The 22629-nt window shown below is 39.0% G+C and overlaps 1 protein-coding gene across 12 annotated transcripts in view; it reads left to right on the top strand.

The window, feature by feature from the left end:
* LOC140629140 (lysine-specific demethylase 5D) overlaps positions 1-22425 on the top strand; it is a 35114-nt gene extending 12689 nt beyond the window's left edge. For 6 of the 12 annotated variants that reach the window (XM_072818634.1, XM_072818640.1, XM_072818629.1 and 3 more), the window contains 19 exons: positions 894-1052; positions 1497-1616; positions 1720-1878; positions 8570-8751; positions 8838-9003; positions 13376-13495; positions 13623-13817; positions 14115-14296; positions 14380-14504; positions 14628-14775; positions 17491-17587; positions 18216-18574; positions 18834-18972; positions 19565-19744; positions 19879-20022; positions 20203-20796; positions 21047-21119; positions 21261-21460; positions 21549-22425. In XM_072818634.1, the coding sequence (XP_072674735.1) occupies positions 894-1052; positions 1497-1616; positions 1720-1878; positions 8570-8751; positions 8838-9003; positions 13376-13495; positions 13623-13817; positions 14115-14296; positions 14380-14504; positions 14628-14775; positions 17491-17587; positions 18216-18574; positions 18834-18972; positions 19565-19744; positions 19879-20022; positions 20203-20796; positions 21047-21119; positions 21261-21460; positions 21549-21905 (3699 nt within the window). In that variant the 3' untranslated portion in view covers positions 21906-22425. The remainder of the gene's footprint in view (positions 1-893; positions 1053-1496; positions 1617-1719; positions 1879-8569; positions 8752-8837; positions 9004-13375; positions 13496-13622; positions 13818-14114; positions 14297-14379; positions 14505-14627; positions 14776-17490; positions 17588-18215; positions 18575-18833; positions 18973-19564; positions 19745-19878; positions 20023-20202; positions 20797-21046; positions 21120-21260; positions 21461-21548) is intronic. The other 6 variants (XM_072818641.1, XM_072818639.1, XM_072818636.1 and 3 more) reach the window with 3 other exon arrangements.
* The last annotated feature ends 204 nt before the right edge of the window (positions 22426-22629 follow it).

The following is a 22629-nucleotide window of genomic DNA, read 5'->3' as shown; positions in this document are numbered from 1 at the left end:
TCCTGCTAAAAAAATGTCTTGGTGTGTTTTCTTTTTAAACTGGTAATACTAAAAAAAACAAAACAAAACAAAACAAAAAAAAAACAAGAAATAAACCAGTAATACTAGATTATTTCAGTGTTACCTAAGTATCCAAGTTGTTTGTTTGACCTTAACCCCCTAGTGTTTTATTCTTATGGCATAATGCTTTGGTGACCAATTTATTATGTTAATTAAAGACATTTTTTTTTTAGAAGCATTTTTTGGCATGAAACTTTTTTTTTTTTTAAGATTTTATTTATTTATTCATAGAGACACAGAGAGAGAGAGAGAGGCAGAGACACAGGCAGAGGGAGAAGCAGGCTCCATGTAGGGAGCCTGGCGCTTGCTCGATCCCAGGTCTCCAGGATCACACCCCGGGCTGCAGGCGGCACTAAACCGCTGCGTCACTGGGGCTGCCCTAAAGACACATTTTAGAGTGAAAATGGACACTTGTTGAACTTTACGTCAGATTATCAGATGTTACTGGATATTTTTTTCAGGTGGGCTGTTCAACCTGAGTTGAGTATGTGTTATTATAAACAATATGTAGTTTTCTCAGTGATCTATAACCAGTTTGTACCTCATGACTTGGTTTGAACTGTCAAATCTTACATAAAAAATCTAAAAAAAAAAAAAAAAAAAAAATCTAGTTGACTGTTCTCTAAGCACCTTAATCATGGTTCATTTCTTGATGTGTTATATTATCTCATAATTGTTTTTGTGTTGTCATATATTCCACCAAATAGTGAACTCATGAATACAGCATTAAATAGTTGTTGATTGGTGATAGCTATTCAAAATAGATGTTGTCTTGGTAAGGTATCCTGGGTAGGCAGCTGATAATTTTTATTTTATTTTATTTTTCCTAATAGATTGACTTGTATGTTTGTCGAATATGCTCCCGAGGGGATGAAGATGATAAACTACTTCTGTGTGATGGCTGTGATGATACCTACCACATCTTCTGCCTAATACCGCCTCTTCCTGAAATCCCTAGAGGGGTCTGGAGATGCCCAAAGTGTATCATGGCGGTATGCTTGTTGAATACAAATATTTTATTTATTTATTATGATATTTTTAAACAATTTTTAAAAAATATTTTATTCATTTATTAACGAGAGAGACTGAGAGGCAGAGACACAGGCAGAGGGAGAAGCAGGGTCCATGCAGGGAGCCTGATGTGGGACTAGATCCTGGGTCTCCAGGATCACACCCCGGGCTGAAGGTGGTGCTAAACTGCTGAGCCACCAGGGCTGCCCAATACAAATATTTTAAATTTGGGTCTTGGTAATTTAAAGAAATCTAGCCTCCTTGTTTTAAGGGAAATAGGTATTACTGTCTGCCATTTTCTAACTTAATACTTCTGTATGGTTTTGATTGAGGTATTAACAATGGTTGGACATAGTAGTTTAAGATTGTACAAACTTAGACAGGAAAGTATATAATACATATAATGTGAATACTTTGTTTTTTAGGAGTGTAAGAGGCCCCCTGAAGCTTTTGGCTTTGAGCAGGCTACCCAGGAGTATACTTTGCAGAGCTTTGGTGAAATGGCTGATTCCTTCAAGGCTGACTACTTCAGCATGCCTGTGCATGTATGTGATTGTTGAGTGGGGAAATAGGGATCAGTGTCAGATAATCTTACGGGTCATAGAGACGTGGGAAATAATGTGTCATCTTTTACATCTTTTGTAATAGATGGTGCCTACAGAACTTGTGGAGAAGGAATTCTGGAGACTGGTGAGCAGCATTGAGGAGGATGTGACAGTTGAGTATGGAGCAGACATTCATTCCAAAGAATTTGGCAGTGGGTTTCCTGTCAGCAGTAGCCAAGGGATCCTGTCCCCTGAGGAAGAGGTAATGTGATTTGTAACACATATTAACAGCACAGAGAGGGAAAGTCCGTTTAGCTCGTGAAACTGTCAGTTCTCATGAGTCCTGCTGCATCATGCTATTTTCACATGATAGGAATAGAGAGATCGGGTTACTGGTGTTAGTCCATCTGCCGGTAATCCAGAACTTGAATAACTGCCATTATTATTACTATTTCATTCTGAATTTGTGATGGCAGAATTGCACAAGGAATAGTATGAAACCTTGGGTTTATCAATTAGGAGCCATAGGGGGCCCTTAACTATTTCCCTGAAAGTAAAGTTTAACATCTTTGGTTATCTGCATAGTAGAGAAGACAAATGCTATGACTAATTTATTCTTTTTTATGAATAAATTTGAAAGAAAACAATAGGAAATCCCCTCAATGACTTTTTTTATTTGTTCATCATGTGGAACAGATGGAGCAATACAGAAACTACTAGTTTTATCCAACGTGATCTTATGTATAATCAGGCCAATTTATATGTCTGAAAATTTGATTACTTTAGAAATCTTTTCTGGACAACCAAACAATATGGGTGAAGCAAAACTTGGTAAGTTAAAAAAATGCAGCTCATATATTATTCAGTAGTTACTCCTTTTCTGATTATTGCTTCACCAAATTGCCCAGAGTCAAAATGTATATGTACCTTGACCTACATGTAGAGCCTTATAGAGCAGTTGATCCAGATAGCAAAAGCATCGATTTAAGAAGGAAGAAATTTTCAGGAAGACTTGGTTAGCTCTTAGGTACTTAATGTTGACTTAATATATTTATGTATGAGAATACACACAGACACACATACATATATAGGAGCACTTGAACAGACTGGTTTTAAAATAGATGAGATTCTTATGTAAATGTATTATACTATTAACTAAGGAACAAGGAAAATTTCCTTTATTGACATCTTGGTGTTCTTTGAATGACTTTTTTGAAATTGGAAATGATTTGATCATGATACTAAATAACAGAGTATATGTAGTTTCTTTATAACTTATTTAAACATGATATTAAATAATGTCCTTGAACCCACATTTGAACCTAATAAATGATGTTTTATAGTGTAATTACATCTCCTTCCATGCTTCTCCACCGGTCACAGCTCCTTGCCTTACTTCAGTAGCCATAAAAGGAGACAGATAAATATTTTGTTATGCTTTTCTTCTAATATTTTAGTGTTTATATATGAGTGTATTTGTTAAAAAGCATTTTAACCCAATTTTTGAGCTTTGTAAATGTTATGTTGTCTGTACTTCTCACTTGCTTTTTGAAGTTACTGTTAGAAGCAACATTATTGCTTAAAGATTGAACTTATCTGGTTTTTTACTGTTGTAAAATATTCCACTGAGATTATATCATCACTACAATTTATGTTGTCTACAAACTGTTAAAAGCCCCCAGGTACTTATAGTGCATGTGTTTTGCTTACATGTGTAACTGCGTATATATGTATAGATATGTAAATACTTGCAGTGTTTTCATAACACAGTGTTGTTTCCAGGATGGGCTTGTACTGTTACTAATTTGTTTGTACTGTTACTAATTTTGTGATTTTTATAAATCAGGTCAATGGACCATGGTGTCTTTTCTGGCACTGAATCCCTTACATCGTTAGTTTATCTTGGATTCTAGATTGAGTTTTTACTTGGTATATATCTTTTTTGTGGCCTAGTTTGCTGAGACTTTATGCATGTTTCTGATAACTTATAACTTATATAAACTTTTTAAAGTGTACATGAAGAGTTTTTATCTGTTTACTGCAGTTTTCTATTTTATTATTGATATTTTGTAGCCATCTTTACTGCCTTAGAACTTGGTATTTGTACCTTTTAGGTTTTCATTTTTTCTTGACTAATTTTCTTACTCTATTTTTTTTTCTTCTTACTGTATTTTTGATGTTTTTTTGTGAATTGTGAACATAGGAATGTATCCGTGTGCATATGTGTATATGTTTTGCTTAATAGTTTATTTTAAATGGAACTTAATGTTAAATTTATTGGAATTTTGCCCCATGAAAGTGATATAAAATTACCACTATTCTGTTTACTTTCCTTCTAACATTTGTAAAATTTTTATTTGGGTTTTTTGCTGAAGTTTTTTTGGCTCTGTAAAATTGATAGATTTTGATTATTTTATATTATCAAGTTTAACATACACCTATACACGTGTATACTTTTTCATTTTGGTGTACAGTTTCTTTTGAAACTCAGATTTTTTTTTCAAAGTTTGCTTTCCTTTTTGTCTGAAATAAGTTCTTGTAATTTTATAAGAAGCATTTGTCAATTTTTTTTGTCAAAGAAATACTTCGTTGCTTCATTCTTAAAAAGTTATTTCTCGGGAATCCCTGGGTGGCTCAGTGGTTTAGCGCCAGCCTTTGGCCCAGGGGCATGATCCTGGAGTCCCAGGATTGAGTCCCACATCAGGCTCCCTGCATGGAACCTGCTTCTCCCTCTGCCTGTGTCTCTGCCTCTCTCTTTCCTCTCTGTCTTTCATGAATGAATAAATAAAATCTTAAAAAAAAAAAAAAAAAGTTATTTCTCTTGGTGCAGATCTGGTGTAGGAGTTACTTTCTTCACAATGCATTAAAATATTTTTGGATTGCTGACTTTTTGAGACATCGACTATGAATCTTAACATTGATTTATAAGTAGTTTCATTTATTTTTCTTCTCTGGCTGCTGTAAGTATGTTTGTTTTGGCTTACTGCAGTTTTCCTCATTGCAGAAGATGGGACTTTTTAGTTTAAAATCCCAGGAATTCATGGTGTTTCTCAAACCTGAGATTTCACCTTTCATCAATTCTAGCTATCAGCACTACTGCCATAATGTCTTCTCCAGTGTTTCTATCATAAAATTTTATAGGCTGAATCTTCTTTTTTTCATCATCTTATTTTAACTTTATGATTCTTTTTTTTTGATCCCCTAACTTTATGATTCTTTTTTTTTATTTTTTAAACTGTTTTATTTATTTATTTTTAATTCATGAGAGAGAGAGAGGCAGAGACACAGGCAGAGGGAGAAGTAGGCTCCATACAGGAAGCTTGACATGGGCCTTGATCCCAGGTCTCCAGGATCACACCTGGACTGAAGGCGGCGCTAAACCGCTGAGCCACCCAGGCTGCCCTAACTTTATGCTTCTTTACATGCTTTCACACATATTTTTTTTTCTTCCTATAGCCTTCTGGTAACTTGCTTTAAATAATTTTAAAATGAATCCGTTTTTGGAGTAGCTAATTCTTTTCTTTTTTTTTTTTATTTTTTTTTTTGGAGTAGCTAATTCTTTTTAATATTATTTACTCGAGGGAAAGAGAGTCTGCAGAAGAGAGCATGAGGAGGGGGAGGGGCAGAGAGCAAGTGACCTCAAGGAATCACATTTAACTGACTGAGCCACGCAGGCACTCCCACAGTAGCTAATTTTTATGTAACTACTCTTAAATTGTGGATTTCTTTCTCTCTCTTTCTTTCTTTCTTTCTTTCTTTCTTTCTTTCTTTCTTTCTTTCTTTCTTTCTTTCTTCTTTCTTTCTTTCTCTCTCTCTCTCTCTCTCTCTCTCTCTCTCTTTCTTTCTTTCTTTCTTTCTTTCTTTCTTTCTTTCTTTCTTTCCTTCCTTCCTTCCTTCCTTCCTTCCTTCCCTCCCTCCCTCCCTCCCTCCCTCTCTCTCTCTCTCTCTCTCTCTCTTTCTCTCTCTCTCTCTTTCTTTCTCTTTCTTTCTTTCTTTCTCTTTCTCTTTCTTTTCTTCTTTCTTTCTTTCTTTCTTTCTTTCTTTCTTTCTTTCTTTCTTTCGATTTTATTTAGGAAAAAGCATGAGCAGGGGGAGCTTCAGAAGGAGAGGGAGAAGCAGACTCCCCACTGAGCAGGGAGCCTGTGATGTGGCATTGTGTCCCAGGACCCTGGGATCATGACCTGAGCTGAAGGCAGACGCTTAACTGACTGAGCCACCCAGTTGCCCCTGAATTGTGGATTTCAACATTATATTTTCTATTTTTAGAATGTGATTATTTCTCAGATTTTCCTAGTTAGTATTAGGAGCTGATGCTTCTTTTAGAAATTTTTTTTATTTTTTTATTTTTTTTAAAGATTTTATTTATTCATTCATGAGAGACACAGAGAGAGAGAGAGTTGCAGAGACACAGGCAGAGGGAGAGGCAGGCTCCATGCAAGGAGCCTGATGTGGGACTCGATCCGGGGTCACCATGGTCAGGCCCTGGGCTGAAGGCGGCACTAAACTACTGAGCCACCCGGCTGCCATAGAAATTTTTTACTTTTTTTAATGTATTGACTTTATAGTCTGTATTTGTCAATTAATACTATCTATGTAATCTTACCAAGTTCTTTTTCTGTAATTTGATGTTATCTCATTTCACTCAGACGTCGTATGATGTGCCTTTTATTATGAGCTCGTTTCCGTGACTTATGTATGTATCATATTTATACAAGTATATATTATGTATATAACATATATTTAAGTTCTTATAAGACAGATTAAAAATATGTCCCACTTGGGCAGCTCAGCAGGGAGTCTGCTTCTCCCTCTGCCTCTCTCTCTCTGTGTCTCATGAATAAATTAATTTTAAAAAATTTAAAAAAATTAAAAATATGTCCCACTAAAATATAGTTCTGTGGTTTTAATAAATGCCTAAGGACACTACATGACTAATAAATTTTTAGCTTGGCATTTTCGAGTAATTATGAATTCTGACCCAGACCCCTATAATGATAAGAATTCAGGGATGTTTGTTTAGATTCCTCCTCTTGCAGTGGATGAGCTAAGGCTAAAAGTATTTTCAGTATTTTTATCTTTAGAGGTTTTTCACCCTTTTCAGTTTTACTGCTAAAATTATAATATTGGTGGGAAATGTCATAGCTTTGTGTTGAAATTCCTAATTCCTCATCCATTGCTGCTTCTTAGAGTAGTATTTGTTTAAAGTGACTTTTCAAAACTTTTTGCACCAATAATATTTTTTATCACATTGAATATTTTTCCATTCTTTCCACATTGGCTCTGTGTATAGCTTTTTAGTACTTAGGCCATTTACAACTTTTCCTTTAACTCTTTATTCTCTCTTTACATAGAGCTTGACGATTAGGCAGAGATGAAAATCTAGGTACCTTCTCTGACGTTGTTCCCTAGCGTTGGTACCTTAACCTTTTAGGTGCTTTGGAATACATGGAAGCTTTTAAAGTCTCTTAATCCCTAAAGCATCTCAGTCTCAGCTTTTTCACACAGGCTTTTTTCATGTCTGTTTTTTATGCACCTTCTATCTTTTGCTCTAAGGAGGATTGTTGGTTAACTTGTCTATTAGTATTTTCAAAAAAACATTCTTTGTACTTTTTTTTTTAAAGATTTTATTTATTCATGAGAGAGAGAAGCAAAGACACAGGCAGAGGAAGAAGCAGGCTCCACATGGGGACCCCGATGCAGGACTCAATCCCAGACCTTGGGATCACGACTTGAGCTGAAGGCAAACACTCAACTTCTGAGCCATTTGGTTGCCCCTTCATACCTATGTTTGAACTCTGAGATAGTTCTGAGTTAGGCAGAGTAAAGATAAGCCTTTTGCATTAGCTCTTTGCTGTGCTCCTGACTGGTCAAAACCTTTTGAGAACAAGATACATTATGTTCCTTCTGGAGTAAGGAACCCACATGACCCTATTGGCTGCTGTCTTCAAGATTATCACAGCCATGGGTGGGGGATGCACGAGGGTAAGTTAAAAAATCATGGAGCTTTACTCTGTTTAATTATTTTTTCATGATTGAGTTGTCTTTTGGTTGCAGTAGATCTTTGAATATTCTGAGTTCTCATAAAGATGAATCTTACAATTTTTGCTACTCTCTTGAAGAGATATTTGTATAAAGATGGGCCTTTAGAGTTTCCTACTTTGACATTCAGAGATGTCTTTTTATCACCAGTGATTGTTGATACTTCCAATAAGTGCATTAATAAGGTTCAGAAAACCACAAGAGAAAAGAGATGAGGTAGTATAAGTAGTATAATAAATAAGTTGAGTACTTTGGAAGTGATGGACAGTCTGAAATATCCTATGGAAAATAGTATAGCTAAGGTATGGGCAAAATTTGGAGCATAACATTTTTTGTTTTCTTTGGATCATAATACAGGGACACATAAGAGAAAAATGTGGTTATGATATTTAGAAGATGTAAATTAAGGATTGCTAAACCTAGTGCATAGCAATTAACTCAAGATAGATAAAGTGACTTCACAGAAAACCTATGAAGAGTGTTTGTTACTTTCAGGATAGATGAATCTTAATCTGGATTATATATAAACAGTTTGAGTTACGGTGCTCTCCCTCTCCCCAAAAGAAATAATTGCATTCATAAACACACATACTTTCTGAAGTACCATAACCATTTTCTTTTTTTAAAGATTTTTATTTATTTTTTCATGAGAGACACAGATACAGAAAGAGGGAGAAGCAGGCTCCCTGCAGGGATCCTGATGCAGGACTTGATCCCAGGACCACAGGATCATGACCTGAGCCAAGGCAGATGCTCAGCCACTGAGCCACCCTAGGCATCTCTTAAGTCTTTACTCCTAAATGAAAGCAAATACCATCCCCTTAGAACATTTTGTCTTATGTGTCTAGCTTAATTTGTTTTTAAATTTACCCCATCCTACTTGCTACTTAATCTGGTAAATCTGGACCTAACAGGAATATGCAACCAGTGGTTGGAATCTGAATGTAATGCCAGTGCTGGATCAGTCTGTTCTGTGCCACATCAATGCAGACATCTCAGGCATGAAGGTTCCCTGGCTCTATGTGGGCATGGTATTCTCAGCATTTTGTTGGCATATTGAGGATCACTGGAGTTACTCTATTAATTATCTTCACTGGTGAGTGGGGCCCAAATGGCTGGGATATTAACACTTCTTCTGTGCAAGGATATGTGCAAACTTTATATATTTATTCTTTACCTAAGCAGGGGTGAGCCAAAAACCTGGTATGGGGTACCCTCATTGGCAGCAGAGCAGTTGGAGGAGGTGATGAAGAGGCTAACACCTGAGCTATTTGATAGTCAGCCTGACCTGCTCCATCAGCTTGTCACCCTCATGAATCCCAACACCCTCATGTCCCATGGTGTACCGGTGAGTACCTGGAAACAAAGGACAAAACAGATTTAATGCCTGTGCTAGCTAGGGTGGGAAGGAAATGAGGAAGCACTTAGTTTTGGAGGAAATAAACTTACATGCATTTTGATTTGGAAACTAGGTCTACCCTTATATGTCTATTTATTTTTCTGTACTGCTGTCATATGCTATCCTTTGTAGACAACTAAATGTATCCTTAAGAGGAAGAGAAGAGAGATCATATGGTTATTTAAATAACATGAAAGTTGAAAGCTGGGTTTTAAACTTTAATGTTCCTCCTAGTCTAGGATTGTTTTGTTGTTGTTGTTGTTGTTAATGTCAGTGGGTATAGATTCTAATTTTAGAAGCTTAAATTTGGATTGAAGAGTGGTACCAGATTTGGAAATTTACAAGATTGATTTAATCAACAGTTTTGCTAATAATAGGAAGCAAGCACCAATTTATAGAAGATAAAGTAGTACACTGTCTTTGCACTACTTTGTAATTTTCTCATATGTACTTTTATAAGATCCAGATTAACATCTACACAATTTTTTATGACTCTTGTCCATTTCAGTTTTTCTGTTCTCATAAAATGATTTTGGCATTTCCAAGGCTTCCTTTGCTTTACTCACATTTTACAAATTCTCATTTGCATTTTTTTCTTTCTTTCTCAACATCACTGGTGTTCCATTAAAAAATATAAATATTGGGATCCCTGGTGGCTTAGCAGTTGAACATCTACCTTCAGCTCAGGGCATGATCCTGGAGTCCCAGGATTGAGTCCCATATGGGCCTGCTTGCAGGGAGCCTGTTTCTCCTGTCTCTGCCTCTCTCTCTGCCAGTCTCTGTGTCTCTCATGAATAAGTAAATAAAATCTTCCAAAAATACATGTATATTGATGTATAACAAATTTACACAGCCTACTTCATGATTCTTGGCTTACTGTTTTTTTCTTTCTCATATATATTCAGCATACACTTTCATACTTACTTAGGTCCTAAATAAGACTAAAATTTGTATATTTACCTAGGTTATTTTTCTAGTTCACAGTTTATAGTATTGTCTTGTTTCTCTTTTTTTCTCTGATTTTTTTTTTCCTCTGAATTTGGTACTTAACATCTCCACTTTCATTTATAATTTGAGTCTTCTGTTTTATATTGCTGTACCTAAAGGTTTGTCATTGCCGTTAATTATTTCAAAGAAGTAGGTTTTGGTTTTACTCATTCTCTGTTCCTTTTTGCTGATGTATTTCATGTAGCCGAATTGACCTCTTTATCGATATATAATCTTCATCTCATTTTTTTACTCAAGTCTGTGTCCTGTTTATTAAAAAGTTACTTGCTCTCTGTTGCTCTCCATCATGCATGGAATAAAGTTTTCTGTTGTTTCACTCTCAGGCTCTGTGTCATTACATCTGGGGGAGTTTCTTATACACAGTTTAGAGTTGCACCATGTTTTCTCTTCATTCCACTAGTATTTATTTCTAACAGTTTGACTTTAAAATTATTTGTAATCAGCAATAGGAAAGGACTTATTTCTCCCAATTTGTAGTTTGTTTTCTCTATGTCATATGTTTTTTGATCCTCAATTCTTCTCTTACTTTCTTCTCTGTTGATTTTTGGTTTATTCCAGTGTACTGGTTTCATACTTTTCTTCACTGTTTAAGTTATTTTCATGTTACTTTGATGATTACAGTTATTGTTTTAATTTATATCTGTAATTTGAATTAATACCAAGTTTCTTTTTTTTTTTTTTTTTTAAGTTTTATTTATTTATTTGTTTTTAATTTGTGATAGAGAGAGAGAGAGAGGCAGAGACACAGGCAGAGGGAGAAGCAGGCTCCATGCACCAGGAGCCCGATGTGGGATTCGATCCCGGGTCTCCAGGATCGCGCCCTGGGCCAAAGGCAGGCGCTAAACCGCTGCGCCACCCAGGGATCCCTAATACCAAGTTTCAAAAGCAAGTTAAAAAAAAAACTTTTGTTCTTATGTAGCTGTATCTCTCTTCCTTTGTATTGTTATTACAAAGTACATCTTTATGTATTATTTAACAAAGATAGTTTTATGTTTATTGTTGTGTGTACTTTTCAGTTGTGAAGAAAATAGGTGTCCTAAACAAAAAATTCAATACTGGTTTTCCTATTTGGCATAGAGGTCCCTGGGTAGAGTACTGGAATGTCCTTTCACGTCAAATAGTTCTTATAGGACGAACATGTGTACTGGAGACAGACATACTCATTTGATGATCTAGAAATGTTTTAATTTTTTCTTTTTTTTCTCTCATCCCTTTAGTTTATTTTCCCATTCTCTCTGTCATCCATGATTTCTGAGAAATCTAGCAATCTTACTATCTGTTATATATGATAAACTGTTTCTGTGTTAGGGCCCTCAAGATTCCTTCTTTTTTTTCACCTTTTGACAGTTTGATTATACTTGATTTTATCTTCCTTGAATGTATAAATTCTTTTCTAAAATTTGGGACGTGTTCAACCATTATTTTTGAATACTATGTGGCACTTCAATAGTGTTTTCCACAATGCCAGCATTCCACCAAATGTTTCCCTCTTTTAATTCCCTTGGTAACGTTTTTATTTTCTTGTTTTTAAAAAATTATTATGGATGTCATAGTGGTGAGAAGTGCTATACAATGTGCATTTCCCTAGTGATTAATGATACCATGCAGCTTTTCCTTTTTTTTTTTTTTTTAAATTTTTATTTATTTATGATAGTCTCACAGAGAGAGAGAGAGAGAGGCAGAGACACAGGCAGAGAGAGAGGCAGGCTTCATGCACTGGGAGCCCGACGTGGGATTCGATCCCGGGTCTCCAGGATCGCGCCCTGGGCCAAAGGCAGGCGCCAAACCGCTACGCCACCCAGGGATCCCAGTCTGCAGCTTTTCTTGATTTCAAGTAGTCTTGTTAAGTGTATAGTTCTTCTTTTGTTCTGTTACTGTGGAGCTTTCCTTAAACCAAAAAGTACAAAAAAAAAAAAAAGCTTCCTACTCTTTCTGGATTGGCTTTGTTTTGGCCTGCTTTCACTGCTTTGTAAAGCTGATTAAAACTGCTTTAGCTTCAGTTTCTGCTTGTGTGGACCCCGAAAGTCAATAAGGTATGGAGGTAAAGGTCTTAAGTTTTTCCTAGCACTAATAAATTCTCAAAAAAAGATGGCAGTTTTTCAGAACACTTAGCCTTCCAAATAATTCCATCCTCTGCCTTTTCTGTTGCAGCCATTTTCTTAGATTTTCTTTTTTGTATGTCTTTTTTGCCACGGGTGGTTGTGGGTAATCCACTTTTGTTTATGTATTTTTAGCCAGCAGAGCTTTGGAATTCACTTCTGTTGTATATAAACTCTGAGGCAGTTGAAATAAAAGCAGGTCCTTGAGCCAGTTTTTTCGGGAGATTCAAAACAGATCACTTCAGTTATTTGAAAACAGGATCCAGCTGTATTCCATGGCATTAGCAAGTTGCACCAGGATCTTAATAACTAGTCTTTTCAGTAACCACTGGTGATACTGGATAAAGGGATTGTAGGCAGAAAGATACACCATCACAGAGTGTTTTCATCAAAGTTTAGAAGTTTTTTTGTTTTGTTTGTTACTGTTAAATATACCCTAATTTTGTAGTTTGTGATTTCCTACAGAGTTTTTAAAATACTTTGATACTTAAAAAATAAAAAAAAAATATTTTGATACTTTTTGCTTCCTTAATCATTGTTTTAGTAGAGGAATGCGATTTTGGAACTCCCCTTCCATCATTTCTGTTGACTTCATAACCTGATTTTTTTTTAATATTTTATTTATTTATTCATGAGAGAGAGAGGGAGAGAAGCAGAGGCACAGGCAGAGGGAGAAGCAGGCTCCATGCAGGGAGCCAGACGTGGGACTCGATCCCGGGTCTTCAGAATCATGCCCTGGGCTGAAGGCAGTGCTAAACTGCTGAGCCACCCGGGCTGCCCCGTAACCTGACTTTTTTAAGCTTTACTTCTTTATTTATTGAAGAACTTAGGAATCTTTATCATATGTTTATGGACAATTTCCATTCCCCCCCCCCCCCATTTCCTTCTTGAATTACACATTATTTTTCTCTCTCCCTTTCTTTGCATATAGTTTTTTTAAGTGGCCTTCATGCACATCTTAGAGGCAATTAAAGGCTAGAATTCATAACTTACATCTACACCGGAGCTGATATCAAGAGTTAGATGCTCAACCAGCTAAACCACCCAGATGTCCCACATCACGTTTAAACTTCATGTTCTCATGTTCTTTGGTGAAGATAGATCCTATGTCTTTCTCCACTGGTTTCCCATATCTGTAGCGAAATTCAAAGACATTCTTGAATCCATATGGTATCATAACTCCTGATTTGCACTCCCTTCTCTTTTCTTTTCAGGTTGTCCGCACAAACCAGTGTGCAGGAGAATTTGTCATCACATTTCCTCGTGCTTACCACAGTGGCTTTAATCAAGGCTACAACTTTGCTGAGGCTGTCAACTTTTGCACTGCTGACTGGGTGAGTCTGGAGTGTGGTAGGCTTATAGATAGAAAGGGATAAAGAATGTGGACAGAATATGGTCATTTTGGAGAAGCTAAAAACTGTGGGCTGCAGATGGCCATACACAGTCTTGAACTACTTACAGCTACCTGCTGGACGCCAGTGCATTGAACACTACCGCCGGCTCCGGCGCTACTGTGTTTTTTCCCATGAAGAGCTCATCTGCAAGATGGCTGCATTTCCAGAGAAGTTGGACCTAAATTTGGCTGTGGCTGTGCACAAGGAGATGTTCATTATGGTGCAAGAGGAGCGACGTTTACGAAAAGCTCTTTTGGAGAAGGTGGGTGGTGGGCAGTACAAATTAGGGATTCAAAACAGATGTGTGAAAAAAAAAAAAATAACAGATGTGTGGAAGGGAGACAGATAAAAATTGAGTAGTCATTCTGTGCCTCATCTCTGACTCATACATTTTGAAGTGGAAAGACAGAAACTGTATGTGTTTATATTTTTTTCTTCCGATTTCTCTACAGCTACCCTTACAAGGTTAAGCCAACAGCAGGGCTCAGTGTTGGCTGAGGTGGGGTGTTCACAACCCTGCTCCTAATCTTTACAGTATATGTGGGTTGAACACCCCCAGGGCATCACGGAGGCTGAACGAGAGGCTTTTGAGCTGCTTCCAGATGATGAGCGTCAGTGCATCAAGTGCAAGACAACATGCTTCCTATCAGCCCTGGCCTGCTATGACTGCCCAGATGGCCTTGTCTGCCTTTCCCACATCAATGACCTCTGCAAGTGCTCGAGTAGTCGACAGTATCTGCGGTGAGCCATGGGGTCTACTTGGAGGATACAGTGGAGGTTACAGAGCTGGGCCAGATGTGCTTTTCCTTGCCCCCTTCCTCCAGGTATCGGTACACCTTGGATGAGCTTCCTGCCATGCTGCATAAGCTAAAGATTCGGGCTGAATCCTTTGATACTTGGGCCAACAAAGTACGAGTGGCCTTGGAAGTGGAGGATGGCCGGAAGCGCAGTAAGTGATGAGAAATGGAAGGATCCATGGGGAAGCTCTGTTTGTTTTTTTCAGCACTCCAAGCCTCCCTCCAATATTTTTCCTAATATTGTATACTTTTTGCAACTTTACCTCTATCTTCAGGCTTTGAAGAGCTAAGAGCACTTGAGTCTGAGGCTCGTGAGAGGAGGTTTCCTAACAGTGAGCTACTACAGCGATTGAGGAACTGCATACATGAAGCAGAGGCTTGTGTCTCCCAAGTCCTGGGGCTGGTCAGCGGTCAAGAGGCAAGGTACATTTTAGGAGAGGGCAAAAAAAGCTGGTAGTATATGAAAATGGACAACAAATATTGATAGGACATAAATAAATAATCTATGTAGTAAAATTAAAATTTATATGTATGAACATACTAGTATCCAGAACCTACTTATATAACCTAGTTGAAGAAGCATACTTAAATCATCAGTGATAATAAGAATGAAGATGTAGGAAATCCCTGGGTGGCTCAGTGGTTTGGCACCTGTCTTTGCCCCAGGGCATGATCCTAGTCCCGGGATCAAGTTCTGCGTCGGGCTCCCTGCATGGAGCCTGCTTCTCCCTCTGCCTGTGTCTCTGCCTCTCTCTCTGTCTCTCATGAATAAATAAAATCTTAAAAACAAAAAACAAAAAAATCCCGATGTAGTAGAATTCTATTTCAGTCCTACTTGTTAGCAAATTTCATTCAAGTATTGAGGCACACATTTCCACAAAATTAATTACATGCTGTGTAGATAGATATAGCTTTATTATTATTATTTTTAAAAAGATTTTATTTATTTATTCATGAGAGAGACACACACAGATAGATAGGCAGAGACACAGGCAGAGACACAGGCAGAGGGAGAAGCAGGCTCATGCTGGGAGCCCGATGTGGGACTTGATTCCGGGTCTCCAGGATCTTGCCCTGGGCCAAAGGCAGGCGCCAAACCGCCAAGCCACCCGGGCTGCCCGAGCTTTATTATTTTTATTATTTTTTTAAAGATTTTATTTATTAATGAGGAACACAGAGGGAGACAGAAAGAGAGAGAGAGGCAGAGATACAGGCAGAAGGAGAAGCAAGCTTCATGCAAGGAGCCTGATGTGGGACTCGATCCCAGGTCTCCAGGATCAGGCCCTGGGCTGAAGGCGGCTGAGCCACCTGGGCTGCCCTAGATATACCTTTAGACGTTAAAGTTTATTTACCTGTTAGTTGTCAAATGTATATAATACTAAATAAGTTTATTTTTCTAAAATTAAATGAATGACAGGGACACCTGGGTGGCTCAGCAGTTGAGCATCTACCTTTGATCCTGGAGTTCTGTATCAGGCTCCCTGTATGGAGCTGCTTCTTCCTCTGCCTATGTCTCTGCCTCTCTCTGTCTCTCGTGAATAAATAAATAAAATTTTTAAAAATAAAATCAAATTACGTGAATATTTAAAACATATGTTTTGTAAATTTCAGGTTAAACAGGTGGAAGGATTAATTGTAATGTCTTCAAGTCCTGTTTTTTTCAAAATCAGAGCATATTTTTAAAAATTAAAGGTTGGGACACCTGGGTGGCTCAGTGGTTGAGCATCTGCCTTTGGCTCACTTCATGATCCTGATGTCCTAGAATTGAGTCCCGTGTCAAACTCCTCACAGGGAGCCTGCTTCTCCCTGTATGTCTCTGCCTCTCTCTCTATCTCTCTCATAAATAAATAAATAAAATCTTTAAAAAAAAAAGTTGATAATTAAAAGTCAAATAGTAATGAATTCTCGTTTCATAAGCAATGTCTTTTCCTTCTGTCCTTCGAAAGAAACAAAATTTTTCCTACCTTGACCGGGTGACATTAGTTAGGTGACTGGGGTTTTAGTATTGATGATCTTAATCTGTCTCATTTTCTAATTAATCTAACTTCTGGTCTTCTATTCTTCTTGATTATGGAAAATTACACCCAAAAAGTACATCTAGGAACTTACTACTTAGAGCTATCACATTTTTTTTTTAAGATTTTATTTATTTATTCATGAGACACAGAGAGAGAGAGGCAGAGACACAGGCAGAGGGAGAAGCAGGCTCCACGCAGGGAGCCCGATGCGGGACTCGATGCTGGGACTCCAGGATTGCGCCCTGGCCCAAAGGCAGGTGCTCAATCGCTGAGCCACCCAGGGATCCTCGCTATCACATTTCTTAAATGAACTCTTACTTATTCCTCTTTTGTCTGGAGTAATGTGTCTGTTTGTATTTTCACTCTTCTGCATCATCAAATAACCCCTTATTTCTTAATTCTTTTGTGTGTTTTTCTTTAAAATTCTTTTATTATTATAATTGTGAACAGTCTTTTATTTTTAGTCTCTCTCTGAAAGCTGCTATTCTTAGATACTATTGAATATTTGATTTTATGTCCTTCTTATACTTCATTTTGATTTTATTATTTTTTTAGATTTTCAAGATTTTATTTATTCATGAGAGACACAGAAGGCAGAGCCATAGGGAGAGGGAGAAGCAGGCTCCTCTCAGGGAGCCTGATGTGGGATTTGATCCTGAAACTCTGGAACTATGCCCTGAGCTGAAGGCAGACCTCCACTGAGGCATCCAGGCATCTCCATTTTGATTTTATTATAACTCTTAATTAATTTAGAAAACAAGTTTTGCAGTAGTCATGTCACATTGTTGTTCTCCCCAAAAGAAATATATTTCATTATTTTATCTAATAGTAATCTAGGAAGTGTGCATTTTTTTCCAGAAGCTTGTATTATTTCACGTTGATACCTTAAGATTTCTCTTAAACTTTGAAATGCAAAATGTCCCCAAGTTTTGTTTTGTTTTGTTTTGTTTTGTTTTGTTTTGTCTTAACTTATTGGTTTATAGTCCCTAATTTTGAAAATGACCTTCAAAAGTATTGCTGTAACATGGAAGAAAAGTAAGGATGTTGGGTTAGTCAAAATGCTTGTACTATGGCTTTAGCAGGTTCAGTGAAGTGATTCTTTTTTCCCTGACTCCTACAGGATTCAGACTTCTCCACTGACACTGACTGAGCTACGAGTACTTCTTGAACAGATGAGTAGCCTTCCTTGTGCCATGCATCAAATAGAGGATGTCAAGGTGAAGAGGAAATTCTTATTAAAAACAGATACTAGCAAAATCTGAGGTAGCAGGGAAGCTTGAGAACCTAATTGTTCTAAGTAATTTCTTATAATACACCTTTCTTACAATTTATAGAATTGAGTACTATTTGTATCATTGAGTACTATTTGTATCATAATATTCATAGTATATAGCTTCATAACAGTATAGCTTATAGCTTATTATTATTATTCTTATAGCTTATAGCTTGTATACTTAAAGCGGGTATCTTTCCATGCAAAAATAATTTAAAATACTGAACACAGGGCTACATACCTATCTGGCTTTTGGCACTGGAAAATGTGAAGGAGATAGAGTTGTTTTTTGTTGTTGTTGTTGTTTTTTTAATAATTTAGAGTCTTAGGAAGCCTTCGAGAAGAATAAGATGGTGTTAAAGTGGGCCTCAAAGGATAAATTTCAGATAACTAAAGGAAAAGTTGGGTTATTATGGCAGATAAAGGAGTTTTGTTGATATTAAGTAGATCGTGTCTTATTATATGATTGAAGACAAGCGTAAACACCTAAGAGAAAACATAAACAGATTAAGGGCAGGTGGTTGTGTAACTAGGTGGCTAAAGAGTCTATCCTTTATCCTATATCTCTGCAGGAGGTCCTGGAACAGGTGGAGGCCTACCAAATTGAGGCCCGGGAAGCTCTGGCCTCACTGTGCCCCAGTGTAGGGCTCATGCGGTCCTTATTGGAGAAGGGGCAGCAGCTGGGAGTAGATGTGCCTGAAGCCCATCAGCTCCAACAGCAGGTGGAGCAGGCGCGATGGCTAGATGATGTGAAGAAAGCACTGGCTCCTTCAGCTCAAAGAGGCTCTCTGGTCATCATGCAGGGGCTCTTGGTTACAGGTACCAAGATAGCCTCTAGCCCTTGTGTGGACAAGGCCCGGGCTGAGCTTCAGGAGCTGCTGACCATTGCAGAGCGCTGGGAAGAAAAGGCCCATTTCTGCCTGGAGGCCAGGTGGGGCCTACCCTTTTCCCATATGTACCTTAACTCCAGTTCTCAGAGTATGAGGGTGATCCTAAGGATGGTCAGTGGGTGATCCTGGCACCAGACTTCAAGTTAGGCATCTGTTAAACTATAAAGACTTGAGGGATTATTGCTCTGTTGTTACTGCTTTGAACTTTTTGTTGCTTATGCTTTCAATAGTGAAACTTAGAACAAAAACAATGCATATGCATATATTTAAGGATGGATTCCTTTTTCCAAATGTTTTTAGGCAGAAGCATCCACCAGCTACGTTGGAAGCCATAATCCGTGAGGCAGAAAATATCCCTGTTCACCTGCCTAACATCCAAGCACTCAAAGATGCTCTGGCTAAGGCACAGGCTTGGATTGCTGATGTGGATGAGATCCAAGTAAGGATTTGCCCCCTACTTTTTGTAATGAAGCTACGTAGCTGGAAGAAATTCTGTTTTAGGCTTTTTTTAAATTATTTTTAAAATTTATTTATGATAGTCACACAGAGAGAGAGAGGCAGAGACATAGGCAGAGGGAGAAGCAGGCTCCATGCACCGGGAGCCCGACGTGGGATTCGATCCCGGGTCTCCAGGATTGCACCCTGGCCCAAAGGCAGGCGCCAAACCGCTGCACCACCCAGGGATCCCTGCTTTAGGTTTTTTAATAATAGTTTCTTGTACTGGTAAGTAGAGGTGGCGAGTGAGGATATCAGGATAAAAAATAAGAGAAGGAAAACCACAGGTATGGGTGTCAACCTAAGCATATTATCCCAAAGGAAGTGGGCTAGAGAAACCAACAGAATAATTGATGTGGAAAGGGATATTTTTTCTGAGCCAGTAAGTAGGACTTCTGGGACAAAGTATTTGATATCCTATTGTTTTCTTAAAAATTGTCAAGTGATTTTCTTTATGACTATGCAGCATGAAGCTCAATATTCTTCAGCACATAATAGTCATTGACATAATTTACTTTCTCCTATCTCTGCTCCAGAATGGCGATCACTACCCCTGCTTGGATGACTTGGAATGCCTGGTGGCTGTAGGCCGGGACCTACCTGTTAGTTTGGAGGAGCTGAGACAGCTTGAGTTACAGGTACTGACAGCACATTCATGGAGGGAGAAGGCCTCCAGGATGTTTCTCAAGAAGAATTCATGCTACACCCTTCTGGAGGTAAGGTCCAAATCTGTAATTGATAGCCTCCCCTGCCTTGCCCTGGATATTGTGAGATCATGGGGAATCGAGAGATCTGGTGAGGGATAGGGAAAGGAAATCCTAGTCATGCTCCCACTGTGTGCTTGCTTCAGGTACTCTGCCCATGTGCACATGCTGGCTCAGATAGCAGCAAGCGTCGCCGGTGGATAGAGAAGGAGTTGCGCTTGTACAGATCTTGTACAGATACAGAGTTGCTGGGACTATCTGCGCAAGACCTGAGGGACCCAGGCTCTGTGGTAAGGATTTTGGGCATTGATGGGGAGAAGAGTCTGGTGACAGTAGGAATATCTGACCTGGTCATACTGCTTGCATCTGTTAATCTAAGTTTTCCTGCTTTTGAGTGAGATGTTAAAGACACCAGAGAAGAAAATGGAATGCTCTCTTAACCTCTTCTCCCTCTGTCCTGGGCATACCAGATTGTGGCCTTCAAGGAGGGGGAACAGAAGGAGAAGGAGGGTATCCTGCAGCTGCGTCGCACCAATTCTGCCAAGCCCAGTCCATTGGCATCATCGACCACAGCTTCTTCTGCAACCTCCATCTGTGTTTGTGGGAAGGTGCCAGCTGGGGTTGGAACTCTGCAGTGTGACCTCTGTCAGGACTGGTTCCACGGGCAATGTGTGTCAGTACCCCACATCCTCAGCTCTTCAAGGCCATCTCCTACCTCATCACCACTGTTGGCCTGGTGGGAGTGGGACACCAAATTTTTGTGTCCACTCTGCATGCGCTCACGACGCCCACGTCTGGAGACCATCCTTGCACTGCTGGTAGCCCTGCAGAGATTGCCTGTGCGGCTACCTGAGGGTGAGGCCCTGCAGTGCCTCACAGAGAGGGCCATTGTCTGGCAAGGCCGTGCCAGGCAAGCTCTAGCTTCTAAGGATGTGACTACTCTGTTGGGACAGCTGGCTGAGCTTCGCCACCAACTGCAGGCTGAAACCAGACTGCAGGAGCCCTATCATTCAACCCCTGCCTGTGCTCCTCTGCGAGAAGGAAGTGGCAGAGATATGCCTAAGGTTAGCTGCCCAGCTCAGCCCTTGCCCTTACATGTGTGTCTTTATGCTGTACTATTTATGCTGTAGCTCTGTAATTTTGGTCTCCCTTCATATAAGTTCTGTATCCCATTTTGTATTCTATCCAGATCCCTGACTGCTACTGTTACCTTCCTTTTCCAGGAGGTAAAAGTCAATAGTTCGTAGTTAGTGCAGAATAATTAGGGCCTGGTTTTTCTGTTACCTGTGACACTACCTGTTTTACTCTCCTTAGCAGGTCCCAGGGTTACTGCCGAATGTGGACAGTACGAGTAGTCATGAAAAGATAGCCAGTGTGCAGGGCTCAGGTAAGATACTTCAGTCTAGGCTTGAAGGCTAGGCTGTTGAGTAGAAACCACAAACGTGACTGATTTGGTTGTTGGCTCTGTCAAGATGTGGGGGATAAGACTAGCCATGAGGTCTAAATCAACTGTCCCCAAACTTTGCAGATCTGGAGGTATTGTCCTCACTCTTGTCACAGTTGAGTGGCCCTGTATTGGATCTGCCTGAGGCTACCCGAGTTCCACTGGAGGAGCTCATGTTGGAGGGGGATCTGCTTGAGGTGACTCTGGATGAAAACCATAGGATCTGGCAGCTACTGCAGGCTGGACAGCCTCCAGACCTGGAGCGGATTCGTACGCTTTTGGAGGTGAGGATAAGAGTCATAGACAGGGCCAGGAATTCAGTGTAGACCTCTGTTCTACAACTACTTTCTTCTTGCCTGTATATCATTATAGCTGGAGAAGCCTGAGCATAAAGGAAGTCGGACAAGAGGCCGTGCATTGGAAAAGCGAAGGCGGCGGCAACAGCAGGAAGTTGATCTGGGTATGAAAAGTAAGAATCTTGTTCAAGAAGAGCTGCAGTCAAAAAAGGCCCGGAATTCAGGAAATAAGTCTGAGGAGGGCCAAGAAGAAGAAGAGTTTGAAGAGGAAAGAGATAGTGAAAATATTTTCCTGACATGTTCTGTAGACCATAGTTCTGTCTTAAAAGTGAACCCAAATAGCGTGAGACAGAATGATTCAGGTATTACAGCCTCTTTTCCTTCTTTAACCCCTTTGCTACACCAGCCCTATCCTCAGCAGGACATATTATGACAATAGGTACAAAAGGGTTTTTATATGCACTGCCTCTTGGACCTTCCTAAGTCCTGAACTTTGTTTCCTATCTATAATTTGTCACTTCAGAGTTTTGATAGCCTGATAGCCTAACTCTGAAACATAATGTTTTGAGCTTAGTTTGTAAGTGAGTGCCCTATGTGCCTCTTCCCAAAATTTTCTCACCAGCATTAATAAGGCTAGAATAGACTGAATGATTTAACAAACAATTTCATTCTGGACCTGGACAAATAAAACTTAACAAAGGCAAACATATCTCTTTTTCTCCCTTTTTTTTCTTGTATGCTTTTTTCTTATATTTTAAAACTATTTCAGTGCTTCAAGGCTTCTTTTACCTCCTTTTCTCACCTTGGTTCACATAAAAAAAAGACACTGTGTTATGTAATTATTTTTAACACTGAGAAAAATAGAACAAAACAAATAATTCTTGGTTCAGACTGTTGTCTGTCTTAATCTGATTCCATGTGTTACAAATAAAACCACAATTTGTGTATTTGAAGACTGTGGATCTGATTTGAACTTCTTTTAACATAACAGTAAACAGTAAAGAACTTGGGATCCCTGGGTGGTGCAGCGGTTTGGCTCCTGCCTTTGGCCCAGGGCGCGATCCTGTAGACCCGGGATCGAATCCCACGTTGGGCTCCCGGTGCATGGAGCCTGCTTCTCCCTCTGCCTGTGTCTCTGCCTCTCTCTCTCTCTCTGT

The sequence above is a fragment of the Canis lupus genome, chromosome Y (genome assembly GCF_048164855.1).
Source record: "Canis lupus baileyi chromosome Y, mCanLup2.hap1, whole genome shotgun sequence".
Lineage (NCBI taxonomy): Eukaryota > Metazoa > Chordata > Mammalia > Carnivora > Canidae > Canis > Canis lupus.
The sequence above is the reverse complement of the archived record's forward strand: the minus strand, read 5'-3'. Positions and strand labels throughout refer to the sequence as shown.